The sequence below is a fragment of the Polypterus senegalus genome, chromosome 3 (genome assembly GCF_016835505.1).
Source record: "Polypterus senegalus isolate Bchr_013 chromosome 3, ASM1683550v1, whole genome shotgun sequence".
NCBI classification, from domain to species: domain Eukaryota; kingdom Metazoa; phylum Chordata; class Cladistia; order Polypteriformes; family Polypteridae; genus Polypterus; species Polypterus senegalus.
In genome coordinates this window covers 187,351,088-187,375,018 of record NC_053156.1, presented here as the reverse complement: position 1 = coordinate 187,375,018, position 23,931 = coordinate 187,351,088, and the positions used below count along the sequence as shown (strand labels likewise).

Here is a 23,931-nt window from a genome sequence, read left to right as displayed (position 1 = left end):
TATTATAAAACAGTACATCCACATTGCTTTAGAAAAGAATAAAAAAAAGTTTAATAGGATTCAGCCTTTTAAAAGAAAACCGGACATGATGGTAAAAGTACTTGTTAACAAGACTCGGACCACTCCAAAGTGAAGTGTTGTTAGTAGATCATATTGCAGAGATGAATAAACACTTCACTTATCCTTTGTAAGTGTTATGAAGACCCAAACAATTGTTTGTTAAGGCCTTGTTACATAATAGTAAATGTGCAATAAATGCTGTTTGCAGTACTTAAAGTGTTACTGAAAACCGTCTCTGTACCTCATCTCACCAATTGTCTTTTCAACCTCGTTACTCTGTGAAAGGTAAGAAATGGGCACCAACCCATCACAAGAATAACTGACACAAACCCTCGCACACCCATACACTGTCCCATTCACCGTAAGCTTGAATCACAATTTCAAACTATCTTTATGGGTTTGTATATGTATTAGAGACAACACTCTGCTAAGTCTGGGAGAATGTGTAAACTCCACACAGACAGCAACAATGCATACAGTTCAGACTCATGCTGCTAGATCCTTGAAGCAGTACCAGTAACAATTGTTCTACCTTGTCACCCCACATAAGAGCTACTCATATAACAAGTATTCAGTTTGCTAGTAAGCTACATTTCTATTGTTGATATTCGATGACTGTACATTTGAATCTATTTCAGATACAGTTACAGTGAAGTGACTCACCTTAAATATGTTTGGAACTACACTTAGCTTCAATCAGGAACATGATTTTTTTTTCTCTTTGGCTGCAAGTACTTGTTTCATGGAGGAATGAGCAGCATAAATTCACAGGTCCACTTTCAGTAGGTCAGTAGTTTTTGTTTATTAGGCTTTTATTTATTTTGGATATGCACGTGCACAGAATCTGTGATGAAATAGAAATTTCTAGTTACCTTTCGTTATGACAAGGATACCTCATAAATACAGAAAGCATGTTTTCTTAAATCAAAACCTTTGCTGCTAAAAAGTGGACATATACGGCAATTTCTAAGGCTATTTCACTCACCCTGGTACCCTTCAGCCCACATTGTAAGTTGCAGGAAAAGACAAGGTAATTTTTAAATTTATAAAAAAATTCTACACTTAAAAACACAATTTTATGTGGCAAGTTAATATATACCATGATTGAGAAGAAATAACTTTGCTACCTTTGTGATGCTACATTTACAATACAGTAATCCCTCGCTATATCGCGCTTCGACTTTCGCGGCCTCACTCTATCGCGGATTTTATATGTAAGCATATCTAAATATATAACGCAGATTTTTCACTGCTTCGCGGGTTCTGCGGACAATGGGTCTTTTTACTTCCTGTACATGTCCAGGGCAGCAGTAGCTCAGTCGGTAGAACGGGTTGTCCAGCAATCAGAGGGTCGCAGGTTCGATCCTGGCTCCCGGCATGAGAATGCAGCTGTTGTGTCCTTGGGCAAGACACTTAACCTACCTTGCCTGCCGATTGGTGTTCGGCAGCCTCACTTCTGTCAGTGTGCCCCAGGGCAGCTGTGGCTACATAGTAGCTTATCATCACCAGCGTATGAATGTGTGTGTGAATGGGTGAATGACTGTTGTGTTGTAAAGCGCCTAGGGGGGTTCTTGAACTCTAGTTAGGCACTATATCAAATACAGGCCATTTACCATTTACATGCTTCCTTAGTTGGTTTGCCCAGTTGATTTCATACAAGGGACGCTATTGGCGGATGGCTGAAAAGCTAACCAATCAGAGCACGCAGTTAAGTTCCTGTGTGCTGAATTCGATTCCGCGGCGTTAACCAGGAAGTCTTGTCTCGCTCATTCAGTATCAACGTGTTTCGCTGTGTAGAGTTAACTTTTGTGTTTATCTTTGTGCATAGTCAAGCCCTTCATTATGGCTCCAAAACGATCTGCTCCTGCTACTGCTTTAGGGGCCGTGCCCAAGCGCCAACGGAAGATGTTAACGATCGCCGAAAAGGTAAACGTTTTGGATATGTTGAAGAAAGGGAAAAGCTACACTGCTGTTGGACGCCATTACGGCATCAATGAGGCTACGATTTATTTAAAAAGTAGGAAAGGAATATAAGATCTACAGCCGCAGCATCCTTTTAAATAGAGTGCAAAACGAGTTGTACTGTAAGTGGATGTAATAAGGCAGTAGTCTGGATGGAATCTGCTTTAGGGATTTGGATTGAAGACTGCCAGAAGAAGAACAGAAGAGGCTCCTTTAGAAGAGCTGTAGCGCTCTCCTTTGTTGTGCAGTAAAACTAAACTCATCATTATCGGACAAGTCTTCGTGTCATTGTTGGTGAGTAACCATAATTAATTTTCTACTTACAGTACTTCGCACATGTACGTACGTTTAGTGTCACTGTACACACATTTACTGTATACAATTTTTCTTGCGTTGTACGTAATTATCGGAGACACTCGACATCTTTAAAATAATATTTAGGTTTTACTGTATATAAACAGTGTGTTTACATACATAATTTCAATTAATCTTACCTAAAATCTAAGGGAATACAAAGGATTTATGCTGTATAACTGTGCGGGGAATATTTATAAACAGTGTGGGAGAGTTTATAAGGGCTTAAAATATATAAAAATAACCATACAAACATATGGTTTCTACTTCACGGATTTTCACCTATCGCGGAGGATTTGGAACACAAGCCCCGCGATCGAGGACTTAGCAGTACTATAAAACATAAAAATAACAGAATAGCTCTACAATATCCTTGAGGTGCTTTGTGATTTTGTTCAATTTCCAGCCTTGTCACTATGTGTGTACATTCTTGCTTTATTCATCTGGATTTTCTCTAGATAGTTCAGTTTTTTTGCCACATCTGAAAAACTTGCAGGGTAGATTGGTCAGGTCATTCTGCCCTTCTGGAAAGTGTAGAATGAATTTACCTCTTTAAAAAACTACCCTAAAACAGTACACAGCTGCAATGAAATGTCTTGGTTGTATCAACTAATCTTTGAGGATTTAAGGTTATCTGCATCTGGGTCAGTAGATGAGAACTGGACATTTTTAAGACATCTTTTCAGAGCAGGAAGACTGCCTTCCCTTCCATGCCAGGTCCTAGCCCCAGTCCCCAGTTAGCCAGATTTTGGTCTGACTTTGGATAGATGAATGGATATGTAGTATAACAAAAGTAGTCATAAAGCCTGTTCAGCAAAATGCACATGTCAGCCTCTGTTAAAAACATGACCCTTCATTAGTAGAGCTTTTTCCTAAAGATACTCTGGTAGCACAACTCCGCTCTACAAGTGTTTGTAAGCCTCACACTCTGAATACACATTTATAAGCCAAACACACAGATATCAAGGTTCCATGGGTTGGATAAAAATGCAAGTTAGGCTTCAGCAGCCCTACTGACTCTTTACTGACAAATTTCAGGAGGTTCTTCCATGATATTTTCATAACGAAAAAGGAGAACTAGAACTAAAAATAAATATTGTTTTTCGTTTTACAAGAATGAGAACTGAAAGTAAAGCAGAGAGACTAAAACTAAATAAGAATTAGTGATATGTGAACGAACTAAAACGAGAATGAATATTAAGTAAAAATGAAAAAAACAGCAATATCATTTTCGTTCAATCCAGTTCAGTCGTGCAGAGGATTTGTTTGTAGGTTGCCCTGAGCCTTCAGTTACATTGTGCTGTTCAGTATGCGGTGATCTTGTACCTTGGAGTTACTATAGTTACGTGGCGCAACTTCTGTAAAGGACTGTTGTTTGTTTGTTGAGCATAGGTTGAAGCAGTAAGCACTTGTGGTTGACAATGGTGAGCTTTGCACAGATGTTTGCAGGTAGAAAGTGAGAAAGTAATGTATGGAAATACTTTAATTGCAGCGCATATGATAATAAAAGCAAATGTAGCATGAGAGAAGAAGAAAAGAGTCTCAAAGTTTCAGTGCAGGACCAGCTGGATCAGTACTTAGTGGAAGTCCAGCACTTCTCTGGCACTTCATACAGGGACATGCGGTCTCACCTGTCATCATGATGAGTAAAAAAACTAATAATGATATCGTAAAATAAATTTGTCCACTGCTCTTTGCTATAAATTTGTTTTCTGTATGATTCCAATTATTTTGATCATATTTATAGCCAAAATCGCCGAATTTGCACATTTCCTGATCAAATAGAAGGGAAAAACACAAGGTGCGGCAGCAACAAGACGAGCAGTGCTTCATCTCGGACTGTACTCTCCCTCACACACTGGGCTAATGCATGCAATTGGCACGTGCCTGTTGCTGTCTCTTAAGTATGTCACCAATATAATGTTTGTAGAAACTTTTATTATATACCCTGATTTTCCATAGTCTGGCTAATACCCTTAATGAATGTGTGTGACATATTGTCTTGCTGATCGGACATAAAACCTCAGTGAAAAAACACAAATTGAGTTAGACAGTACCGTGCTTTGCCAAAGGGAGCAGATGTGAGCCCAACAGGTGCTTGTTGCTACTGTTCTTCTGCGCAGAGGCTCTGAGCGCCAGTAAGTTAGTGATATCACAGAGTAAAGTACACTGCAGTGGTCCGTTTATTTTTATTTTTTGTTCCGACTGACTGACAAAATGGAAAATTAAAACTTTTAAAACTAAAGGAAAATAAGGAAGACTTTTACAAGATAGTGACTGACATTTTCGTGGAGAAGGATAAGCACATAGACTTCATTTACAAATAAAGGTAAGGCCATAAACAGTTTTCAATTTTATAAAAAAAATGGGATCAGACTAAGAAAAAAAATCCAATATGTAAAAACTAAATTTTGACCTTAAATAAAATATTCTTTTGTTTTTAAAAATCTTGACCACACATTGTTCTTTTCTCTTGCTAAATGAATCTTAACTTGAAGAGGTCTATTAATTTTTTACATTTTAAGATGTCTCGCTTAATGTTTTACCAATGTTGTTACTTCTCCTAGTGTGTATATAGGGAACTCCAGTTTCTGTATTACATCTTGCCTGAAGAAGGGGCCTGAGTTGCTTTGAAAGCTTGCATATTGTAATCTTTTTAATTATACAATAAAAGTTGTCACTTTGCTTGACTTCTCACTACATTCATAATGGCTAACATGGTACAACACCCTTGTAATCCTTTTGTTATACAGTCTGTATTAAAATTGATCAAAGCAGCAGAATTAAAAGCTTTTAAAAATACCTAAGTATTTCAATTACAGTCAAAATTTAAATCTGTTTTTTTTTTTTTGTACATCACTCTATAGTTTTATTTCTATTGAATGAGTATGAATTGTGAAATTGCATCGGCAAATTTAGAACACATGGAGGGTGCATAGCAAATGCACTCTCTCCAACCGCTATAAATGTAACATTCTTTCTTAGGAAAATATGTACCTTACCTATGTGTATGTAAAGAATGCTGGTGAGATATGAAACATAACCAGTAGTCATTGTGCATGCTGCCAAATGAATAGTGAATAAGCTATTCTTTGGGGTTCATATATTTGTAACTCTGACTGTGAAGGAGTCAATGCCTCAGCAGCCATGAACCTTGCCACACGCCACTGCTTCAGTACTGGCAGCAGAAATCGTCAACATACAGTCTGCTGGCGCCAGTGGCAGAGGACCTTCTCTGTGCACCTGCATTACAGGCACTCAGCATGCGAATATTTTCACTATGTGGCTATCTGGGTAGTGGACGCTGTTGCGACATGAATAAATCTCTTGAAATGCGTGCTTGTTTAAAGCTTAACAGCAACATGCTTGCTCAGACTGGTTTCTTGGGTTGAAACATTTGATCTTGCTGGCTATACTCATAAGGCCACTTAATCTATTTGATCATTGATAGTCAAATTGTGTTGAACGGCATTATAACCTGTGTATTTTGTTGACTGAAACACAACTTGCATTGAAATATGTGTAGGCCAGCATTTGTGGTCTTGCAACAGAAAAAAAGCTAAAATTATACTAATATTATGTAAAAAAGCCAGAACTAAATAAAATAAAAACTAAAATTTTAAACACAGAACTAAATAAAAATGAAAATTGTTGACTCCACTGAAAACTACAACGAAATAAAAATAAAAATGTATTTTATAAAACAAAATCTAAACTAAAACTACAATTAATATCAGAACTGCAGAGTTTGAGATTCAGATCAAGAAATTCCTAAGAGATTGTACATTTGCTGGAAAAGAAAAATGTAACAAGTAAAAACAAACTACAAATTTTAACTGGATTTAGAAGGTTCAAAAACATATTGATGAACGGATGAAAAATGCAGGTCTAAAACATAACCAGACTTTAACTGCTAAATGCATCATGGTTTTGCACATTTTATTTAATATTACACCTTAAATATTGTGCTCCAGCCCAGAGTGTGTTTGTCATGTACAGAACAGTCACCTTTTCCAGAGTCACTCAGTGCTGAAAAATAATCTGAGTGTATTACAATCCAGCAACTCATCCTCCATATCACAGCCTTCCATGTATAATGTAATAAAAACAAATACAGACCTTGATAATAAATAAGAAATAACAGTTTATTTATAAAGTGAACTCCAAGATATTGGGTTCACATCTGAAGTTGCTCATCGTGTGTGTGCAGTTTGTATGTTTCTCCTGTGCTTGTGTGGGTTTCCACTGTTTGTTCTAGTGTTCCTCCTGCTTGTCAAAGTTGTGATGGTAAGATTCATTGGTGATTCTGATTTTCTCTGTTTGAGTTAGTGCACATGATTTGAGGTGCACCTGCACCTTTTCCAGGGCTTTTTAGATGTATAGGTCTCAGTTCACAATAACTAATTAACTTTTATTAGCATTGTAGTTATTATATTAATATATGCAATTCATGCTGGTAATTGGGAGTTGTGCATTCTAAAAGAATACATTGAAATAATAAGTCGACCCCCATATCCTGATGCATAATGGAAAAAATTCAAACGCCCTAGGAACCAAGTTACCTGAACTATTCTATAACATTTCAGTAATTATTTAAAGTTCTGATGTTGATGTTTCTGATCATAAAATAGATTATTATGATATCAGTTGATGAGAAGAATTCATAATTAATTGCAAAATTACAGTATTTGAGGGTTCCTCTAGAGTGCCTCTTTCTCTTGCACGATTTGTCTCAAAAGCTAATCAGCACATTGTCATCTCATAACAGGCTTAAGTTTCGAGTTTGGTATTTTTCCGTCCATCTGTTTTAGCTCTGTACTGTCCTCAAGAAACTATGACACACAGACACCCATCATCAAGCTATCGATGTTTTTGGTATCAGTGGACCCTAAAACAGCATGATCCGTTGAAAGCTGGAGATCACATTTTTTGACAAAACTAAAGCGTTTACCCCTCCCCTGTAGACTATAAATTAAGGTGGGGGAGGGTGCAAATCTAAAAAAAAAAAGAGCAGCACCTAGAATTGTGACATTTTTCTCTACTGTACATTTCGTATGAGAGACTTCATCTGGACAGCCTTGACCGGCTACAGTTTACTTGATACAGTATGTCCTTTTTGACTTGTTGTAGGAATTGAACTGTGATTGCTTTTAACTCTTCTCTCTCAAACATCAGCCAAGTTATTTGAAAAGGTTACTACCATGTTTCAAACTTTTTGTCTTCTTCCTCTGCTGAAATCTACTATTCTTTACATCTTTCTTTCTCTCCTGCATTGCATTTTGCTTTTAATTGGTGATTTTAACAGGTATATGTCTGCTGCCTTACTTTCTTATTTTCTCTTGTCTGTGTCTTCTGTCTTATCATTATATCCTCTGTCTTTGGGTCTTTCCCAGGTAGACCCACCCATAACTAGCCACAGCAATCACCTACAGTGTGTCACGGGTTGCCCCCCGGTATGGAAATTTGTCCTAGGCACTAGCTTATACTGCTTATGCTACTACAGAAAATCTTAATAAATTTTATTTAAAAGTGCCTTTCAAGGTACCCAAGGACACTGTACATCAATATACATAAATTCAGACAGTCCAATGTACAAACAAAATGAATGAGAACAACAAAGAGCAATATTAAAAAGGTTTTAAGAATAGATTTCAAATCAGAAAGTTAGGTACATGTTCAGAGCTCCAAAGGCAGGGAATTTCATAACAGTGGCCTTGATACACTAAAAACTCTTATCACCCATAGTGTGCAATCTGCACAGTGGAATGGGTAACAGCAAGGAATTGGATGAATGAAGTGAATGTAGTGGAGTATATGGACATAATGATTAAGAAAAGTAAGGTGGGACCAGACTTTGAAAAGCCTTAAAAACTAAAAGGAAAAATTTATATTGAATGAGGAAAGGGACAGGTAGCCAGTGTAACTTAAGGATTATAGGAGTAATATGCTCCCAGGGTTTTAAATGAGTAACCACTCTTGCCGCTGAATTTTGTACATATGGTAACTTTTTTGGACTCTGAGCAGGGATACCAAACAACACTGTGTTGCAACAGTCAAGTCGCGAAGTGACAAAAGTATGAATAAGCATCTCAGTTGCAGTAACAGCAATGGACACAGCCTTGAAATTTGCATAGGGTGGAAAAAGGCAACCTTGGTAATATTATTAATATGTGGATCAAAGGAAAGTGTAGGATAAAGAATAACACAAAGATTTTTAACCTGTGCAGACAAGGATATAATAAAGCCCAGGATTTTTACTGAGAAGTTGTCCATTTTTTTTTTTGTTCCTGGAGTTGCAATAAATAAAGCCTTAGTTTTATCACTGTTCAGTCTGAGAAATTTTTCAGACAACCAAGTCTGCATAAACCCATGTTTAAATAAATCTGTATATTGTCAGCATAACAATGAAATTGTATACCATGCCTTCTAATAATGGCACCGAGAGGAAGCATGTAAGTGACAAAGAGCCGAGGGCCAAGAACTGATCCCTGAGGGACACCCAGGAACAAATAAGATGGGTCAGACCTAAATTTACCGATGGTGACAAATTGCTGTCGGTCCTTAAGTTACGCTTTAAACCATGCAAGAGCATTTTCAGCAATATTTAACTCATTCTCAAGTCTAAACAAAAAATGTCATAACGTACTGTATAAAAAGCAAAAACATTCTCAAGGAATTTTCTGTGCTAATAGTGTTTTTGGTCTCATTATCGGTGCCCATTTCTTTTCCTCCATAAATAATATTCTTTCATTTGCAGCCCCTTTCAGCCTTGTTCCCAGGCTCCAATATTCTTTCTTTTGCAACCTTTTAACCTTGGTGCAAGAAACCACCACCAGTTTCCGTTAACTGTGTACACCTGAATCTAAGGAAATACTGTATACTAGCTAAGATTAGGCTACTTCCAAGGAAACTACCGCCAATGACCTCTAAATTGCAGGCTGAAACAATAATGAAACAAAAATATATAATCTCTGTATATGGCTTATTTGCTTAGTCTGGATATCTTCTTGTCTTAATGTCTTGGCATTTACTGACTGTCATAGTCATTATTCATGTTTTTGATTTTTGCCTGCTTAATAATTTCAGCTTTACTTTTGCCATTTTGAGTCTTTGTGCTTCCTGTGTATGAATGCTGGGTTATTCCTGCTACTGTATGTTCCTCAACTGAGAATTCCAGTCTACAGCTTTACATCCAGCCTTTCATGTATCGTGATCACAAATCATGACTCAATATGCAGCTGACAACCCGTGGTTACTCTGTCCCAGAGGATCAACCAGTGTTTTTAATGGTTTATTTTAATATAAATTAGAAGGAAATGTATTAGTTTGTGTAGTAAAATCTCCTCACCAATGAAATTCTAATTACAAAATTATTCTGTTTCTTCAGTACGGCTCAATTTTGTGGTGCCCACAAACTTACTAAGTTTGTCTCTGTCCCAAAAACACCAATACTTGATTCTTCCATTTTAGTGAACTTGTATTCATCCATTCTCAAATCATCTTTTCTTGTATAAAACTTTTCAGTTTACTGTTGTATTTCCACTCTACTTTCTGACAAATAATAGACAACCTTGTGTTTCTGCCTTCCTAGATAGGTTTGCCACCTCAACAAAGCACTGACAAAGTTTTTATTACATTTTGTATGAACTTCTGATCCCCGCTCCCGAAACATTTGTCCTTACTGCTACCTTTAGTACTGTAGGCCACCTAGACATACCTGAAATACTCAGAATGCAATGATACTTTCGTCTCCTGTTCCTTAAGGGTGGTGTCTTTATTGGTAAATCCAGCTATCTGTAAATGTGCAATCTTCAACTGAGTCTTAGATTCACCAATGTTAAGTCAATGTCTGCTTTCACTAGCTACAGAGTCACAGTTAACTGTACTAAATGAATGTCACACCTTTTTTTCTCACCTATGAATGAATCCTACCCCTGACTTTTCAAATCCAGTACAGAAATATTATTCCTTTCAGCTGGATTACTGCATCTACTACTGTCCTTACACTTTTTTACCATCATGCTCCTAGGTTCTGAAATCTTTTGTTGTTTTTTTGTTTTAGTCTTGACTTGTGGTGGCTCTGCCCAGTTTTTCAAAGTTTCTCTTTGTTTTACCAAGAAACATCTGATGAACACAATCCCAGTTCATAACAGGGCATGCGTACCTACCCATTCATTTACATTGGTCTCCAGTTTAGAGTCGCCAGTTACCCTTGCTTACAGATCTTTTGGATTGTTTAAGGTCAGCCAGTGGAGACCTGTGGGGACATGCAAATGCCACATGGACAAAATGGCCATGTGTGAGATTCAAATCATGGAAAATAGATCCATGTTTTCAATGCTATCCTGCTGTGCTTACTTCCTAGTATTTTAGTTTTCCAATATGATATTCCCATTTTGTCAACAGGGCTGCTGTGAGATTTGGTCAGTTAATTCTCTCTTATAATTTTATAGACATTCAGAATTCTGTAGTTCCTCCTAAAATGAGAAAGCAAAAGAGAAAAATACAGCCATGGCCACCCGTTCACTCAGGGGGAGTTTTGGAGAGGCACAGAAGAAATGGAAAGAAAACCAGATATGCTATAACATTCTAAAAGACTGTCTTGGTAAATAACACAGAACAAAATATTTTTCCGATATTATTTCTAATATTTGACACAAATCTGAAATTCTATAAAGCAATGTTAATGACCTAATCCATCACTGAACCTCAGCAGTGTTTTACGTTCTATGGGATGATTTCTCAATTTTTTGAATTAGTACAATTGATCATATAGATAGATAGATAGATACTTTATTAATCCCAAGGGGAAATTCACATATTGGATCTAACATTCTTCCTTCTTCTAAAGGGGCATTTTTCATCACAAATCGCTGTCTTCAGTCAGTTTCAGCCAGTGTTTCTAACGTACTGGAGTTACCTCATTTCTCAAATGAAGCCAAATTCATGCACCCCTGATATTATACCTGCTTACTTCCTTAAAGTGGCATTTCATGTAATTTTTTTCTAAATTATAAATAGTTGTTGAACAACAGGTGCTGTTTGATCTTTTATTAAAATGCAGTATTGTAACCTCTGATTAAATCCTTTAACCTTGCCTTTCTAGTACTTTATCTCCTATCTCCATATTTTCATTTCTTTCTAAAATCCTTGAAAATAGTTATTCTGTCTCAGTTTTAATCCTTTTTACATCAAAATTGCTGACTTGGTAAGTTTCAGTCTTATTTCAGACTGTGCCACAGTACTGAATCGGTCCTCCACGTATGACAAATACTGTGAATCTTGCAGTTGACTCTGGGGGTGTGCTCTGTTGATCTTTCTAAATCTGAACGCTGCCTTTCACCCAGTTGTTCATGACATTCTTATTGATTGGCTTGAGCAATAGGCTAGCATTTGGGGCACCTCCCTTAAGTGGTTTACAAACTACTATAGAAGTAGGGCCTTTAGTGTCAAGTTTCTTAACTCCTCATACAGTATTCCACAACCCCTGCTACCAGCATGGTACCACAAGCGTTATTCTAGGACCAGTTTTTTTCTTTGTATATTCTACTGTTTTGCGCTGTTCTAAAAAAAAATTATAAAAATCCATTATCACCGGTACACAGATGACAACCAACTCTATCTTTCTTTGAAGCCTCAATTGTCTTTTTAGCTGCCTTGGGAATACTATATGTTAGATGGTATCAAATGTTCTCCATGTAATCAAATCAAATCAAAATAGAAACCCAAAACATTATTTTTTGGCTACCCAACCTGTATTAATAGTATCCTAAGCACCCTAGGTCTATTAACCTCACAAATGAGGCCTCATGCCTCTGTGTCACTTTTGACTCCAGTTTCAAATTGGACAAACAGATAAACAGATTAAAAGTACCTTTTTTCAGCTCAGGGCCATCACTAAAGTTAAGCCATTACTGTCTTTTAAAGATTTGCAAAAGTTTATTCATGCTTTTGTTTTGTCCCACTTAGAATACTGTAAGTTCCTATGTGCTGGTGTTTTCTTATCTCTGTCTCATCTACAATTAATTCAAAATGCTATCGATTGAGTTTTGAATGACCTCAAAAATGAATCACATTTCATCCATATTGGCTTCTCTCCACTGGCTCCTTGTGAAGTACTGGATGGATTTTTAGATTTTATTTTTTATTTTTAACTAGCTGTACCCGGCCACGCGTTGCTGTGGCTCAGTCTGGTTAAATGGAAAAGAAAGAAAAGAGAAAGCGCACGTTTATTAATATGTTTAATTTCACAATACTTGTGGGTATACAATATTTTTGGTTGTTCCATTGTGTGTGCAGATATAGAGATTGTCTGGTTTGCCGACTCTAGAACACGCAACATATAATTGTCCATGTGAGAAGCAATCCGTGTCAAGATCTTAACCGCACAATTCTAAAGATTGGTCCTGAGCTTTGTTGATGGTGATTGCAAACGCCAATCGAATTAGGAATTGCAATCTCTTAAAATGGCATATCCGTTGGAATCATAGGAATGCGAGGAATGAGGACATCTTCATCTTTGAAAGGTCCTGTCAAGATTGTTGCTTCTACGACGTTGCTCATTAATTTTTTTTACTGCAATCCGCGTGTCTTTGCAAAGCTTTGGTTGGTTGATATTTCGGAACATGATAATTGGGACGCTGATTTTCAATTGCAGTATGTGCGGTGGCATCCCCGGCAGATCGAGTGAATTCAAAAATTCAGTTGGATAATTAACCGCTTCATCCGCTTCTACAACACTGTCGACGGACTTGTATGTGACTGCCTCACTTTGAATGTTAGACTGAATAATATTGTTAAGTTCGTAGACGTCTTTGTTCTTGGCCGCAATCAGCCTTTCATGATTCTTATAATTGGTTTGAATATTGGGAAATAATTTTTCAACCAATTCTTTTTTTGACGTCACTAAATTACAGAAGTTATGAGGCAATGAAATTCATCCTGAGGTCAGATCAACCGGCACCTTTCCGTTCCCAATTTCCAGCAATTGATGTGAGAATATCTCAGCTGATCGATCGTTTTGCAGCTGGACACGCATATTTGTAGTTAATTTTAACGTCTTTACATGTCGCCACAAAGTAAAGTAATTCAGGAAAGCATTTATTTCGTCCGCTGGTGTCGATCGAGGAATTACAGGTAATGTTTGCCTGAAATCTCCTGCAAGCAATACTAATGCGTTCCCAAATGGTGTGATGTTTCCACACAAATCTTGCAATGATCGATCAAGAGCCTCGAGCGATTTTTTTTTGCGCCATTGTGCATTCATCCCAAGCAATAAGTATGCATTTCTGCAATACTTTTCCCATGCCGGATGCTTTTGAAATGTTGCACATGGGAGTTTCAACGAATTGCATGTTCAATAGCAATTTCAAAGCGGAATGAGCAGTTCGTCCACCTGGTAGCAATGTCGCAGCTATTCCGGACGACACAAGACCTAAGGCTATGTCATTTTGGGATCGAATTGCTGCCAGAATCAATCTAATTAGGAACGTTTTACCAGTTCCTCCTGGCGCATTTAAGAAGAAGATTTCTCCAACCCCGTTATCGACAGTTTGCATTATTTGATCGTAAATGCCTTTTTGCTGAAGCGTTAGCTTAGGAATATTTGATTGTACATACGACAAAAGATCACCCGTGTTGTAATTTTGTTCACGACGCAATTCTACATCGAACGAAGCAGCAGCAGATCGATTTGGTGATGGCATTCCTAATTGAATGAGAACTTTGTTAGCGATTTCTTATCACAAATCTTCAATCATTATCAACGCTTCGTTGTAGATTTCTGCTGTGAAATCCATGTTCATATTTGAATTTTCCTTGCGTATTCGACGGAAAATATCTTCAGCCATGTGCGATTTATATTTCTCCCATAACTCTGTTGGAGATGAAGGAGAGCAGGCGGTCAATATGATTGCAAACAATGCACGAATTTAATTTGGATGTGACGTGTTGCACGTGTCATTAATGCATACATCCCTGTGTAGGTCGTTCTCCAATAAATTTAGAGCTTATTTAGTATAGCGCCTGTTGCTTTTACGCCCAACAGATGGTGCTCTTTTTTTAAAAAAAGCATGTTTTTACCTGTCACAGGTGTGACATCTATATAATAGTAGGTATATAAAAACTTGCGCGTATTCGAATTAAACATTGTGTCAAAATTTCAAAGCAATCCGTGAAGAACTTTCGGAGATTTAAGATTTTGAATTTTTAAAGCTTTACATGGGTCAGCTTCATGCTTTCTTGATTCATCATAGGGGTTTCATTTGGACTTTTGATCTATTATTTCTGTTCCACACATATATTTGAAGCTTAGGGTGACAGGGCCTTTGCTTTAGTGTTTTAAGTACTGGAATAGCCTGTCCCCTCAATGAAAAATTGACTTTATTCTCTTGTTTTTAAGTTATGTGAATGGGCTGTTTTAGAACTTTGTTGCATATTCTCAGGTGTGTGACTGCATGTTCAGTTTTATGTTGCACTGTTGCAAGCATTTTGTTTGGTTATGTGTTAATGTTATTTTCCTTTTATCTTTTTTTATTTGAACCTTTTATATTCCACTCTTGTTTAATTTTCGATTTGGTTTTGTTGTAATTCACTCTTGTCAACATTTTAGTTTTTTCTTAAATGTGGTAAATCAAACTTGACCTGATCTGACCACTGCGCTGCACTGCCTTACCATCCTCACATAAATAACCCTGATAGTAATTGCAATATGGCTGTTTTTTTGTTTTTGCCAAGCAATAATTGGCATGACAGTAAAAAAAAATCATCTGTAGAAATTGTTCAGTTGGGATTTTGTAGCATTGGACCCTGGTTAGAGTGAATCATTTAGGCCAGTGTTTCTTAAACTTCTTGCAAACCCAACTTTGCCTTTTCAGTGTCTTTGCTACCTGCTGAACATCACCTAGGGGGACTTCTTTCCCTATGACGGCCCACCACAAGGTTTTCTGTAGATTTTGTTTGTACACCTTTCTCATTCAGTACTATTGTAATTCCTGAATCAGCGCAACCTATGTTCAGACATCACCTGACCCAAAATGGGTCACAACCCGTAGTTTAAGAGGCACTGATTTAGGCTTACGTCTTCTGTTTAAAAATGTGTTGTTGAGACATTTAATAATGCTACATCACAGCAATTTGTGCCTAGCAGTGTATACACTTCCAATCTGGGCAGATTTGGGTTTTTTTTAGACTGAGATTTGGTACCCCAGTGACTTGAAACTGGATTAAAAATGGATGGAGCAACCCAGTATCGCACTGCTTAGCACCATTGCCTCACAGCTTCTCTGTCTGAATCTTGGCCTGTTCACTGTCTGCAGAGATTGCATGTTTTCCCTGAGTCTGCCTGAGCACTCAAGTTTAATAACTCAACAAAAATGAAAATTACTTTGATTTGCCACTGTGAGCGCATGCAGTTATGTGTGTGTGAAGGTGCTCTGTGATATGCTGGCTTCTTAATCATGGCTATTTTTGGTATCGCACCCAGTGTGACAACAGTTACCCAGTAATTCATTAAGGAGTTTTGGAAGATCAAATAATCGATTTTTTTAAAAAATAAAAACTGTGTTAAATGAAAATAGATGTATATTGTATATAGTATCAGTCAGTCATTTTCCAGCCTGCTATATCCTAACACAGGGTCACAGGGGGTCTGCTGGAGGCAATCCAAGCCAACACAGGGCACAAGGCAGGAACAAACCCCAGGCAGGGTGCCAGCCCACCGCAGGGCACACACACACACCCACACCCACCAAGCACACACTAGGGACAATTTAGAATCGCCAATGCACCTAACCTGCATGTCTTTGGACGGTGGGAGGAAACCGAAGCACCCGGAGGAAACCCACGCAGACATGGAGAGAACATGCAAACTCCACACAGGGAGGACCTGGGAAGCGAACCCAGGTGTGCTAACTGCGAGGCAGCAGCGCTACCCACTGCGCCACCGTATGTAGTATATTAGACAGAATTGTAGAATGTATATTATATATTTGTATTGTGTGCACTCAATGTTAAAATGTAGTTGTCATTAATACCAAGTTACAGTCACAGTATCCTTTACTGTTCTGTTATCCTCCTCTTGTTCCTCCTCCTTAGAACGCTCAGAAGAAAGGAAATCTCCGTTTGAAGTCCTCAGGAGATTTTTCCAGGTAAATCTCATCCCAATATGTTTTTTTTTTTTTTGGTTTCTGAGCCATAACGTTCTGTGTGAGTTCATGAGGTGTGGATTCATTAAATGTTTCATTACTATCAATAGGAATGAACTAAAGCCAAGAGGCAGCAAAATCCCCATTAGAAAAAATGCAGTGTTTGGTCCAAGTGTGTTTCAACGTAACATTCTTAATGGGGAACCAATTTTGAAAGTGTGGAGTCTCAAAAAGCAACCAGCAGGAATGGGTAAGTCATTTATGTAAACAGAGATTTTAAAAAGGGCCCACAAAATACATTACTATTGACTGTTATAGGATGAATGACAGCATGGCTTGAAGAAGAGAGAAATAATTATTTTTTAAATATTAACAGCCATCCTTACTAATGGAATTGCAAGCTGTTCCTTGTGTGATGTATATTAAAAGGTGCACTGAAGAAATATTAATCATTCGGATTGATAACCAGAGCTTAGTGTCCTCAGCATTTGGAATTTAAGATGTCTCCTAATGCTAGGCAGTCAAGTAAACTGTGTTCTTAGATTTTTTTCAGTCAAGGAAGACAGATTTAGATAAGGTTATGATACTCACTGATCATGGCACAGGAGAGCAGCAGCATGTTTATATTTGCTTAGCATACACTTTTATCCAAAGTAACTTACGAAAGAGGTCTACATAATTGAGCAAACATCAGTCTGGGGGACTGCTTGTGGACAAGTGACAAGTGCCACAGGACAAAGATACAAAATTTATAATCACAAGTGAAGAGTTCAGAACAAAGTACAAGTGAGTTACAATTCCTAAGTAGCAAATCCTAACTGTAATATCACTAAGACAGAAATTCACCAAATAAAAGAGTCTACAAATGCTTCTTGAACACATTGAGGAAGTTAGGCAGTGCAGTGCAGTGCAGTACAGTGGTTAAGGCTTAGAGCTGCAAATCCTGCTACTGACATTGTGTGACGATGAGGAAGTTAATTACCCCGTCTTTGCTCCCAAAGCCGGCCTTAGGGCGAAGCGAACGAAGCGACCGCTTCGGGGCCACAGCTGGAGGGGGCTCACTGCGGCCAAGGTTTTTTTTTTTCCTGTGATGTGACGCTGCTGCGGAGGGCCCAATGGAGCAACAGACTCCTTCACTCCAACCTCTATTACTAATTTTGTTATATATATAATTCACGGGCAACATATTCCATCACCTAATTGCTTAATAGCATTGACTGTGCTTAATAGCATTGACCTTCGGCAGAGAGGAGTTTTTCAAAACTCAAGCTTATCAAAAATTACTTGCGAAGCTCCATGAGCCACGAATGTCTGAATAGTCTGGCATTGATTTCAATTGAGCAAGAGATAGTCGAATCTCTTGATTATTCTGAAGTTATTCATGAGTTTGCCAGTGCCAAGGTTCGAAAAGTGTCTTTTGTGTGAACTAGATTTCACGGAAATCTGAATATCTCGAAAGTATGAAAACAAGCTTTAAAACCGAATAGAAATGTAAAAATAAAAATAATGTCGATCTCAACTTCATAAAATAAAAAAAATATATATATAAAAAATATAAAAAGCAAAAAAAAAAGTGCTTGGCCTAGCTATTTACCTCCACGTGCTGCCTGGTGGAAACAACAAAAGCTGGCTAAAATGTAGCTTTATCTGTTAATGTATCATCACTAAAGACATTTATGCGGGCCCACTCCGACCTCCATCACTCATACCCTTCACTCAGGGCCTTGTTTGACAGTCTGCGCCGACAGCCTGCAAATTTGGCTCCTGTCAGTGTGTTACGGTTATGGTTGCCAGTGTCAAACGGAAATCGTCAAAAAGTGATGGTTGTAGATGCCGGGAAAATGCATTTCTGCAGCACAGAATGCAGGAAATCACTTGGCGACCGGAGCTCTGCCCCGAACCCCCTAGCTGCAGGGTGGTATCGGTTTGCTTCGGGCCCGAAATTGTCTAGGGCGGCTCTGTTGCTCCAACTGGAAAAACAAACAAAAAGTAACTGATTGTATCTCAGATGTTGCAGCTGCTTTGTATAGAGGCCTCAGTGAAATAAGAAATATTAAAATTAGGGAAATTAAACATCAAGCAAGAACATATATCAATGACCCCATAGACACCTGCAAGCTATTGAGAGCAGTAACAGTTTTTTCTTTTTGTTTGTTGTGCCCCACTTGAAATGCACCAGTTCTGCCGATATAGACTTGCTTGCACCACATTAATAGAGATGTTCTTACAGACAAAGATAAAGCAATGGGTGCATTTTTCACTCGCTTTTATGAATTCTACAAAATTACTTTAAATAGGAAACATAACTGCAAAAGCATATGCAGGAGAGGCAAAAGTGTCTATTATACCAGAAGAATAAAACAAAGTAGAAAATTATTCAATTTTCTATTCATCACAATGATGAGTTTGTGAGCAGCTGAAAGCAGTTTGTGGGAATTGGAATTGAATGAATAAAAGCCAGAAAAAGTCACAGAGGAAAAAAGTGAGAGAACTGGCATATATATAACTTACAGCAGACAAACATAACTTGCAGATTTCAGAGGAGAGTCCATTCAACTTTTGAGTCTGTTGACTTCAGTTCAGGGTTCTGGGGTGCCTGCCTCAGCAGATGTAATGATGGTCCATCACGGGGCGAACTCACTCACCCGATGACAAGTGAGCATCACCAAGTGCCTTGACCTGCATGGCTTTGTTATACTGGAGGAAACAATGGAGCACCTGAAGGGACACACAATGATGAGGCCAGAATTTGAACTCAGAAGTCTGCAGCAGTTAAAAGGATTTTTGGAGTCCGCATTTGGATCATTTTATCAAACTATGGCAACTGCCAGTGAGTGGCATATTTTATCATGATAACTTTCTCCCACTTTTTTATTCTAGTTTGTTATAGGGCTGTTACTTTCATCAGTTGCAATCACAGGCTTTGAATTCAGTTTAAATCTGTTTGTGTGGTTTTCTGTTCACCACCCTGTTTTCTGTTTAGGTATTCTAGGTGTGGAAAGTTCAGCCTTGCTTCTCAACTCCAGGCCACTCCAAAAATATAAGAGACCAGGATCACTAAATGTGAATGACCCAAACTCAAGGACACCAACAGATACCACTAAGGTAATGTCTTCAGCCGAAGGGGTGATTTCTATTTTTTAGCTATTTTTACTTCTGTCGGGATATTGGAGTATTTTTGGCAAAGGGAAATTTTAATACATTGGTAAAAATTACATAATTGTGGTGTATTGCATTGTATTTGTACTGCTTTAAGAAAGACATTAACTAGATACTAAAGTACACAAAAAAATTTTATTTGTTTTTATATTTTATATTTTTATTGTTTGTTTTTGTTTATCTGAACACCTAACACCTTTCCTATAACATTAAATCTAGGATCTTACAGAAAACCAGTTATCCTCAAGGGAGATTCTGACGTATTCAAGCGTCTTGTGCAGCGAAGCATGAACAAACAGGAGAAGCAATTCAGTAATCACAGAAGGTGACCAGCCTGAGGTTATTACAATTATAGCTCTGATTAAGCTGCATTATCTTTGGGTGTATTTATTCAGTTTCAGTAAATGGCATCCACAGTGGTCTGGCTGCATGTCATCCAGGAAAGACAGGAATATGAGCTTTGACTGCCATCCAGGCTGCATGTGATGTGCAGTTTGCTGCAGGATGTGCTCCTTTTAACCAGCATCTTAAATGGGAAAGGTGGAGTCCAACTCTGCAGATTGTGGAAAAGATACTTATTGGCACGCTTGCTGCCACTTAAAGTTAAGCAGTCTCTTGTGTCAATGAAACAAAAGAGCTCTGTTGGCAGTTCTTTAATTCACCATCAAAATATTTTGCAAAGGTTTAAACTTTACAAACCACTGCACATGTAGGACTGAATACTTGTATTTATTTTTCTATTTATTTGTGTTGGGGTTTGGTGCTTTTCTTATTAATGCCTTCCTAAGGGAGATGCAGTATCAGTTTTCATTCTAACTAATCTCTCAATCGGACACCACTTCTCAATTATCTCACTACTTTTCATTTCACATTATTTTGTTTTCTGAATTTTTTCGGCATGGTTATTTTATTTTTTTTAGATTTTAACAAACATCATATTTTCTTAGAAGACAGGTCCTGATCTTCATCCCTTTGTTCTCTCTCCATCTAAAATGGCAGGCTGTTTGTAATAAAGTGCAAAAAGGCCACTAGGCAAGTGTGGAGTTCTCTGCCACTGTGAGTGGACACCCCGATGTAGTACTGACCCCTCTGTTAGTTTCTGTACTGTCCTAAATACTTGATGGTAAAAAAGACAAACCAACTGGAATAAGCGTGAGTGCCTGGTGCTGCCCTGCATTTCTGCTTAATGTCTCAGACTCTCACCTTGAGTCTGATGTATAATGTTTTTTTTACTATGTTATGGAAACTGGCTTGCCAATCGCATCACTTGTGGAAAAAGCAAACAGATTGATGGTTTAACTGACTGAGCTTTTTGTCTTGAACAGATCAAGTGTAAGGTCAGTCATTCATGCATTTAAATCTTTTCTTCATGTGTTAGAAATACATACAGTATGAAAAGGTTTCTGCAATCCCAATTAATATCTGGCATGGAAAAAAATGACAAATTCCTTTACGATGTCTAGAATTTTATTAACTCTTTCAGGGCTGATGTTGACTTTTGTCAAAATTCAGGGTAGAGGAAGGTAATCAGCTGTAAACTGCAACAAAACTTGCCCTTACGTTTTAGTTCGTCCCTCTTTGCTAAAAGGAAAGTTACATAGCTTTGTTGATTTAACTTTGATTCCCTACACGTGCATGAGTAGCGAAGAGCAAACAACCTGACATCTGGCGAGACTCCAAACCGAATTTACAAAGCAAAATACTCAATGGATGTCTTATGTAATTTCATCGAATAGGACTCTGACTTGTCGGACTGAGTTTGATGCAAGTGATCTGGAGATGGGTATGGAAAACGAAAGTGAGGTACCAGCATCAGCTGATCAGTCCCCAGCTGATCATGGTGCTGAACATGTTCGTGTAGCTGATGCGCCTAAGGCAGTGTTCGCCTGAGAGGACCACCTCTTATGATGACAAGAAGTACAAACCGTATTGAGTCACTCTGTGGCCTGCACTGCCACCCACCTGCTGTGTGAAGACAGCCACACTTCCTCCCCACCATGCATTCTTGCTGACCATCAAGACGCCCCTGCTTAGCCACTGCTGCCAGAGATGCCGAATATGTGTCAACAGCAGCCACAGCACATAGCAACAGACGTTTGACGTGCTTTTCAGAAAACTGAGTTTTTTGGAAAAAATATTCAGCCCTCAAAGAGTTAAGGGTGTCCCTCACATTTCACAAAAGAATTCTTGACGACCCCTAAATATTATGTTCAGTTGCCAAGTACATCTCCAGCATGGCAGCACCATGCTTAATCTGTGATTTCACTGGTCATGTGGCACTCTTTCACTTCATTTCATTCCAAGGCTGTGAGTGGAAGTTTTTTTTTTTTTTCCAGTAATCCTGCTACTTTCCAAGTCCCCAAAAGCTTCAGAGACTACGAAGTTGACTGGTGACTATGCAGTACATTGTCCCAGTTTGTGTGTGTTCATCCCATCCTGTGTTACTGTTACATACAATGTCCTCCATAAGACACATTTTTCCTTGATTTACCCCACTGCTCCACAGTTTAAAATGACAAATCAAACAATTCTGATGTGATTAAAGTGCACATTGCAGACTTTAATTCAACCATGTAGCAAAAGTGTTGTTGTTTCTACATGGTGTGACCTAAATGTATGGAAATACCCTGAAATTACAGGCAGTCTGCAGTGTGCACTTTAAACACGTCTCAATTGTTTGATTTGCAGATTTAAACCGTGGAGCAGAGGGGTAGATAAAGGAAAAATGTGTCTGTCCCAAACATTACACTAGTCTACAAAAAAATATTTTTTGTTTGTTACTGGGAACTTCAGAGCAGCTCTTTATTAAGTTTTTTACACTGATTTCATATATGAAATCAGAATTAAGCTAGCACGTCAAGTTTTCAAAATACACATCATTAACATTTTGACACTTTTGAATATCAATATATCAACATCAGGAGTTTGGACTATGACCCACCAAAATTGTTTTGATGCGTTTATTCTGAAAACAAACCAGAAGACAACACCAGTGACAAGTTAAAGCATGCCAATTTACCTCAATACAAAAGTGAGGTCAGCATGCCCAAAAAGCTTTTGTGCTTGTACTGCACATCCATCTCTCTTTGCAAGAACCAACAGCAATCACCCATCATGCTCGGAGTGAATTTGTCCCCGATATCAGTTTTCCATCACCTTTATATCTTGATGAAAACTTTCCCAATACTCATCACTGACATTGCCCAGATTTGGTGGAAAAAAGTCAAGACGAGAATGTAAAAAATGTATCTTCAGTGATATTCTGGCTCCCATAAGCTGATATTCTTTCAGCAGGTTCTCCACAAGCTCAGTATAATTCTCTGCTCCGTGACTGCCAAGAAAATTCTGGACAACCCACACAAATGCTGCCGATTCAGTGGACTTCCGTTTCCTTTTGAACTCGTCAAGCATCAGTTCACGGATTTCAGGAACAACAAAAACACATTCCTTAATTTTAGCTTCAATTTTCTCGAGACCAAACTTATTTCTTGAATGCTGAAAAGCATCGCCGATTCTGTCCATCACCATGAAAAAATTTTCAAAGTGAAACTAACAAACAAAATGTCCTGAAATGCAATGTTACGTTTAACAGTAAAACCTCTACCTACTGCACTGTTGTGTCATTATGCTTTACAGTTATAAGACCTGGTAATCAAGAACAAATATTTTTTCTGCTAATCAAAAATTAATCATTTTTAAATAAAATTAAAAATGACAAGGCAAACCACTCACAGCTATAACGTGTGGCGAATTCTTTTATCTCAGTGGCGTCCCTAGTGGAATAACAGGGATTTATTAAAATGGTTATCCGCCTTTACCGTCTAGTCACCCTAGTTGTCCAAGACCTGGAACATCAGAACTAAAAAATGTGACGTGCTGGATGAACAGATTTGGAGTCAGCAAGTGAAACCTGTTAAAGTAAAGGTGAAAGACTCCCAGCAGTAAAATGCTTGTTGACCAATGTTATAGCAGGCACTGTACGTCAGTGCCTCATGAACCATTAGAGGAATAAACCAGTTTGGAATGTGGCTGGCCTGATGGATGTGCTGGTCCAGTCAAATTTACAGACGTCTTTGCCTATAGCCACACTTTGTAAAGATCACAGAAGAGCATGCAGGGACAAAAGGATAGTGTTGAGAAGTAGATGAGATTAGAGAGGTGAGAAACTAAATGTTTATTTCTAAAATATTTAAAAGGAGTTTTCATGTGGGCTTGCCAAAATGTTTAAAGTTTCAGTTGTTAAGATTAATGT

The 23,931-nt window shown here is 38.0% G+C and overlaps 1 protein-coding gene across 2 annotated transcripts in view; it reads left to right on the top strand.

Moving 5' to 3' along the window:
• The window catches only part of agbl5 (AGBL carboxypeptidase 5), a 142,985-nt gene extending 121,885 nt beyond the window's left edge, over positions 1-21,100 (top strand). The window contains exons 15-18 of one of the 2 annotated variants that reach the window (XM_039748311.1): positions 16,471-16,523; positions 16,631-16,770; positions 19,504-19,625; positions 19,899-21,100. In XM_039748311.1, coding sequence (XP_039604245.1) covers positions 16,471-16,523; positions 16,631-16,770; positions 19,504-19,625; positions 19,899-19,970 — 387 coding nt within the window. In that variant the 3' untranslated portion in view covers positions 19,971-21,100. Of the gene's footprint in view, positions 1-16,470; positions 16,524-16,630; positions 16,771-19,503; positions 19,626-19,898 lie in introns of those variants that run through there. The other variant, XM_039748312.1, reaches the window with a different exon arrangement.
• The last annotated feature ends 2,831 nt before the right edge of the window (positions 21,101-23,931 follow it).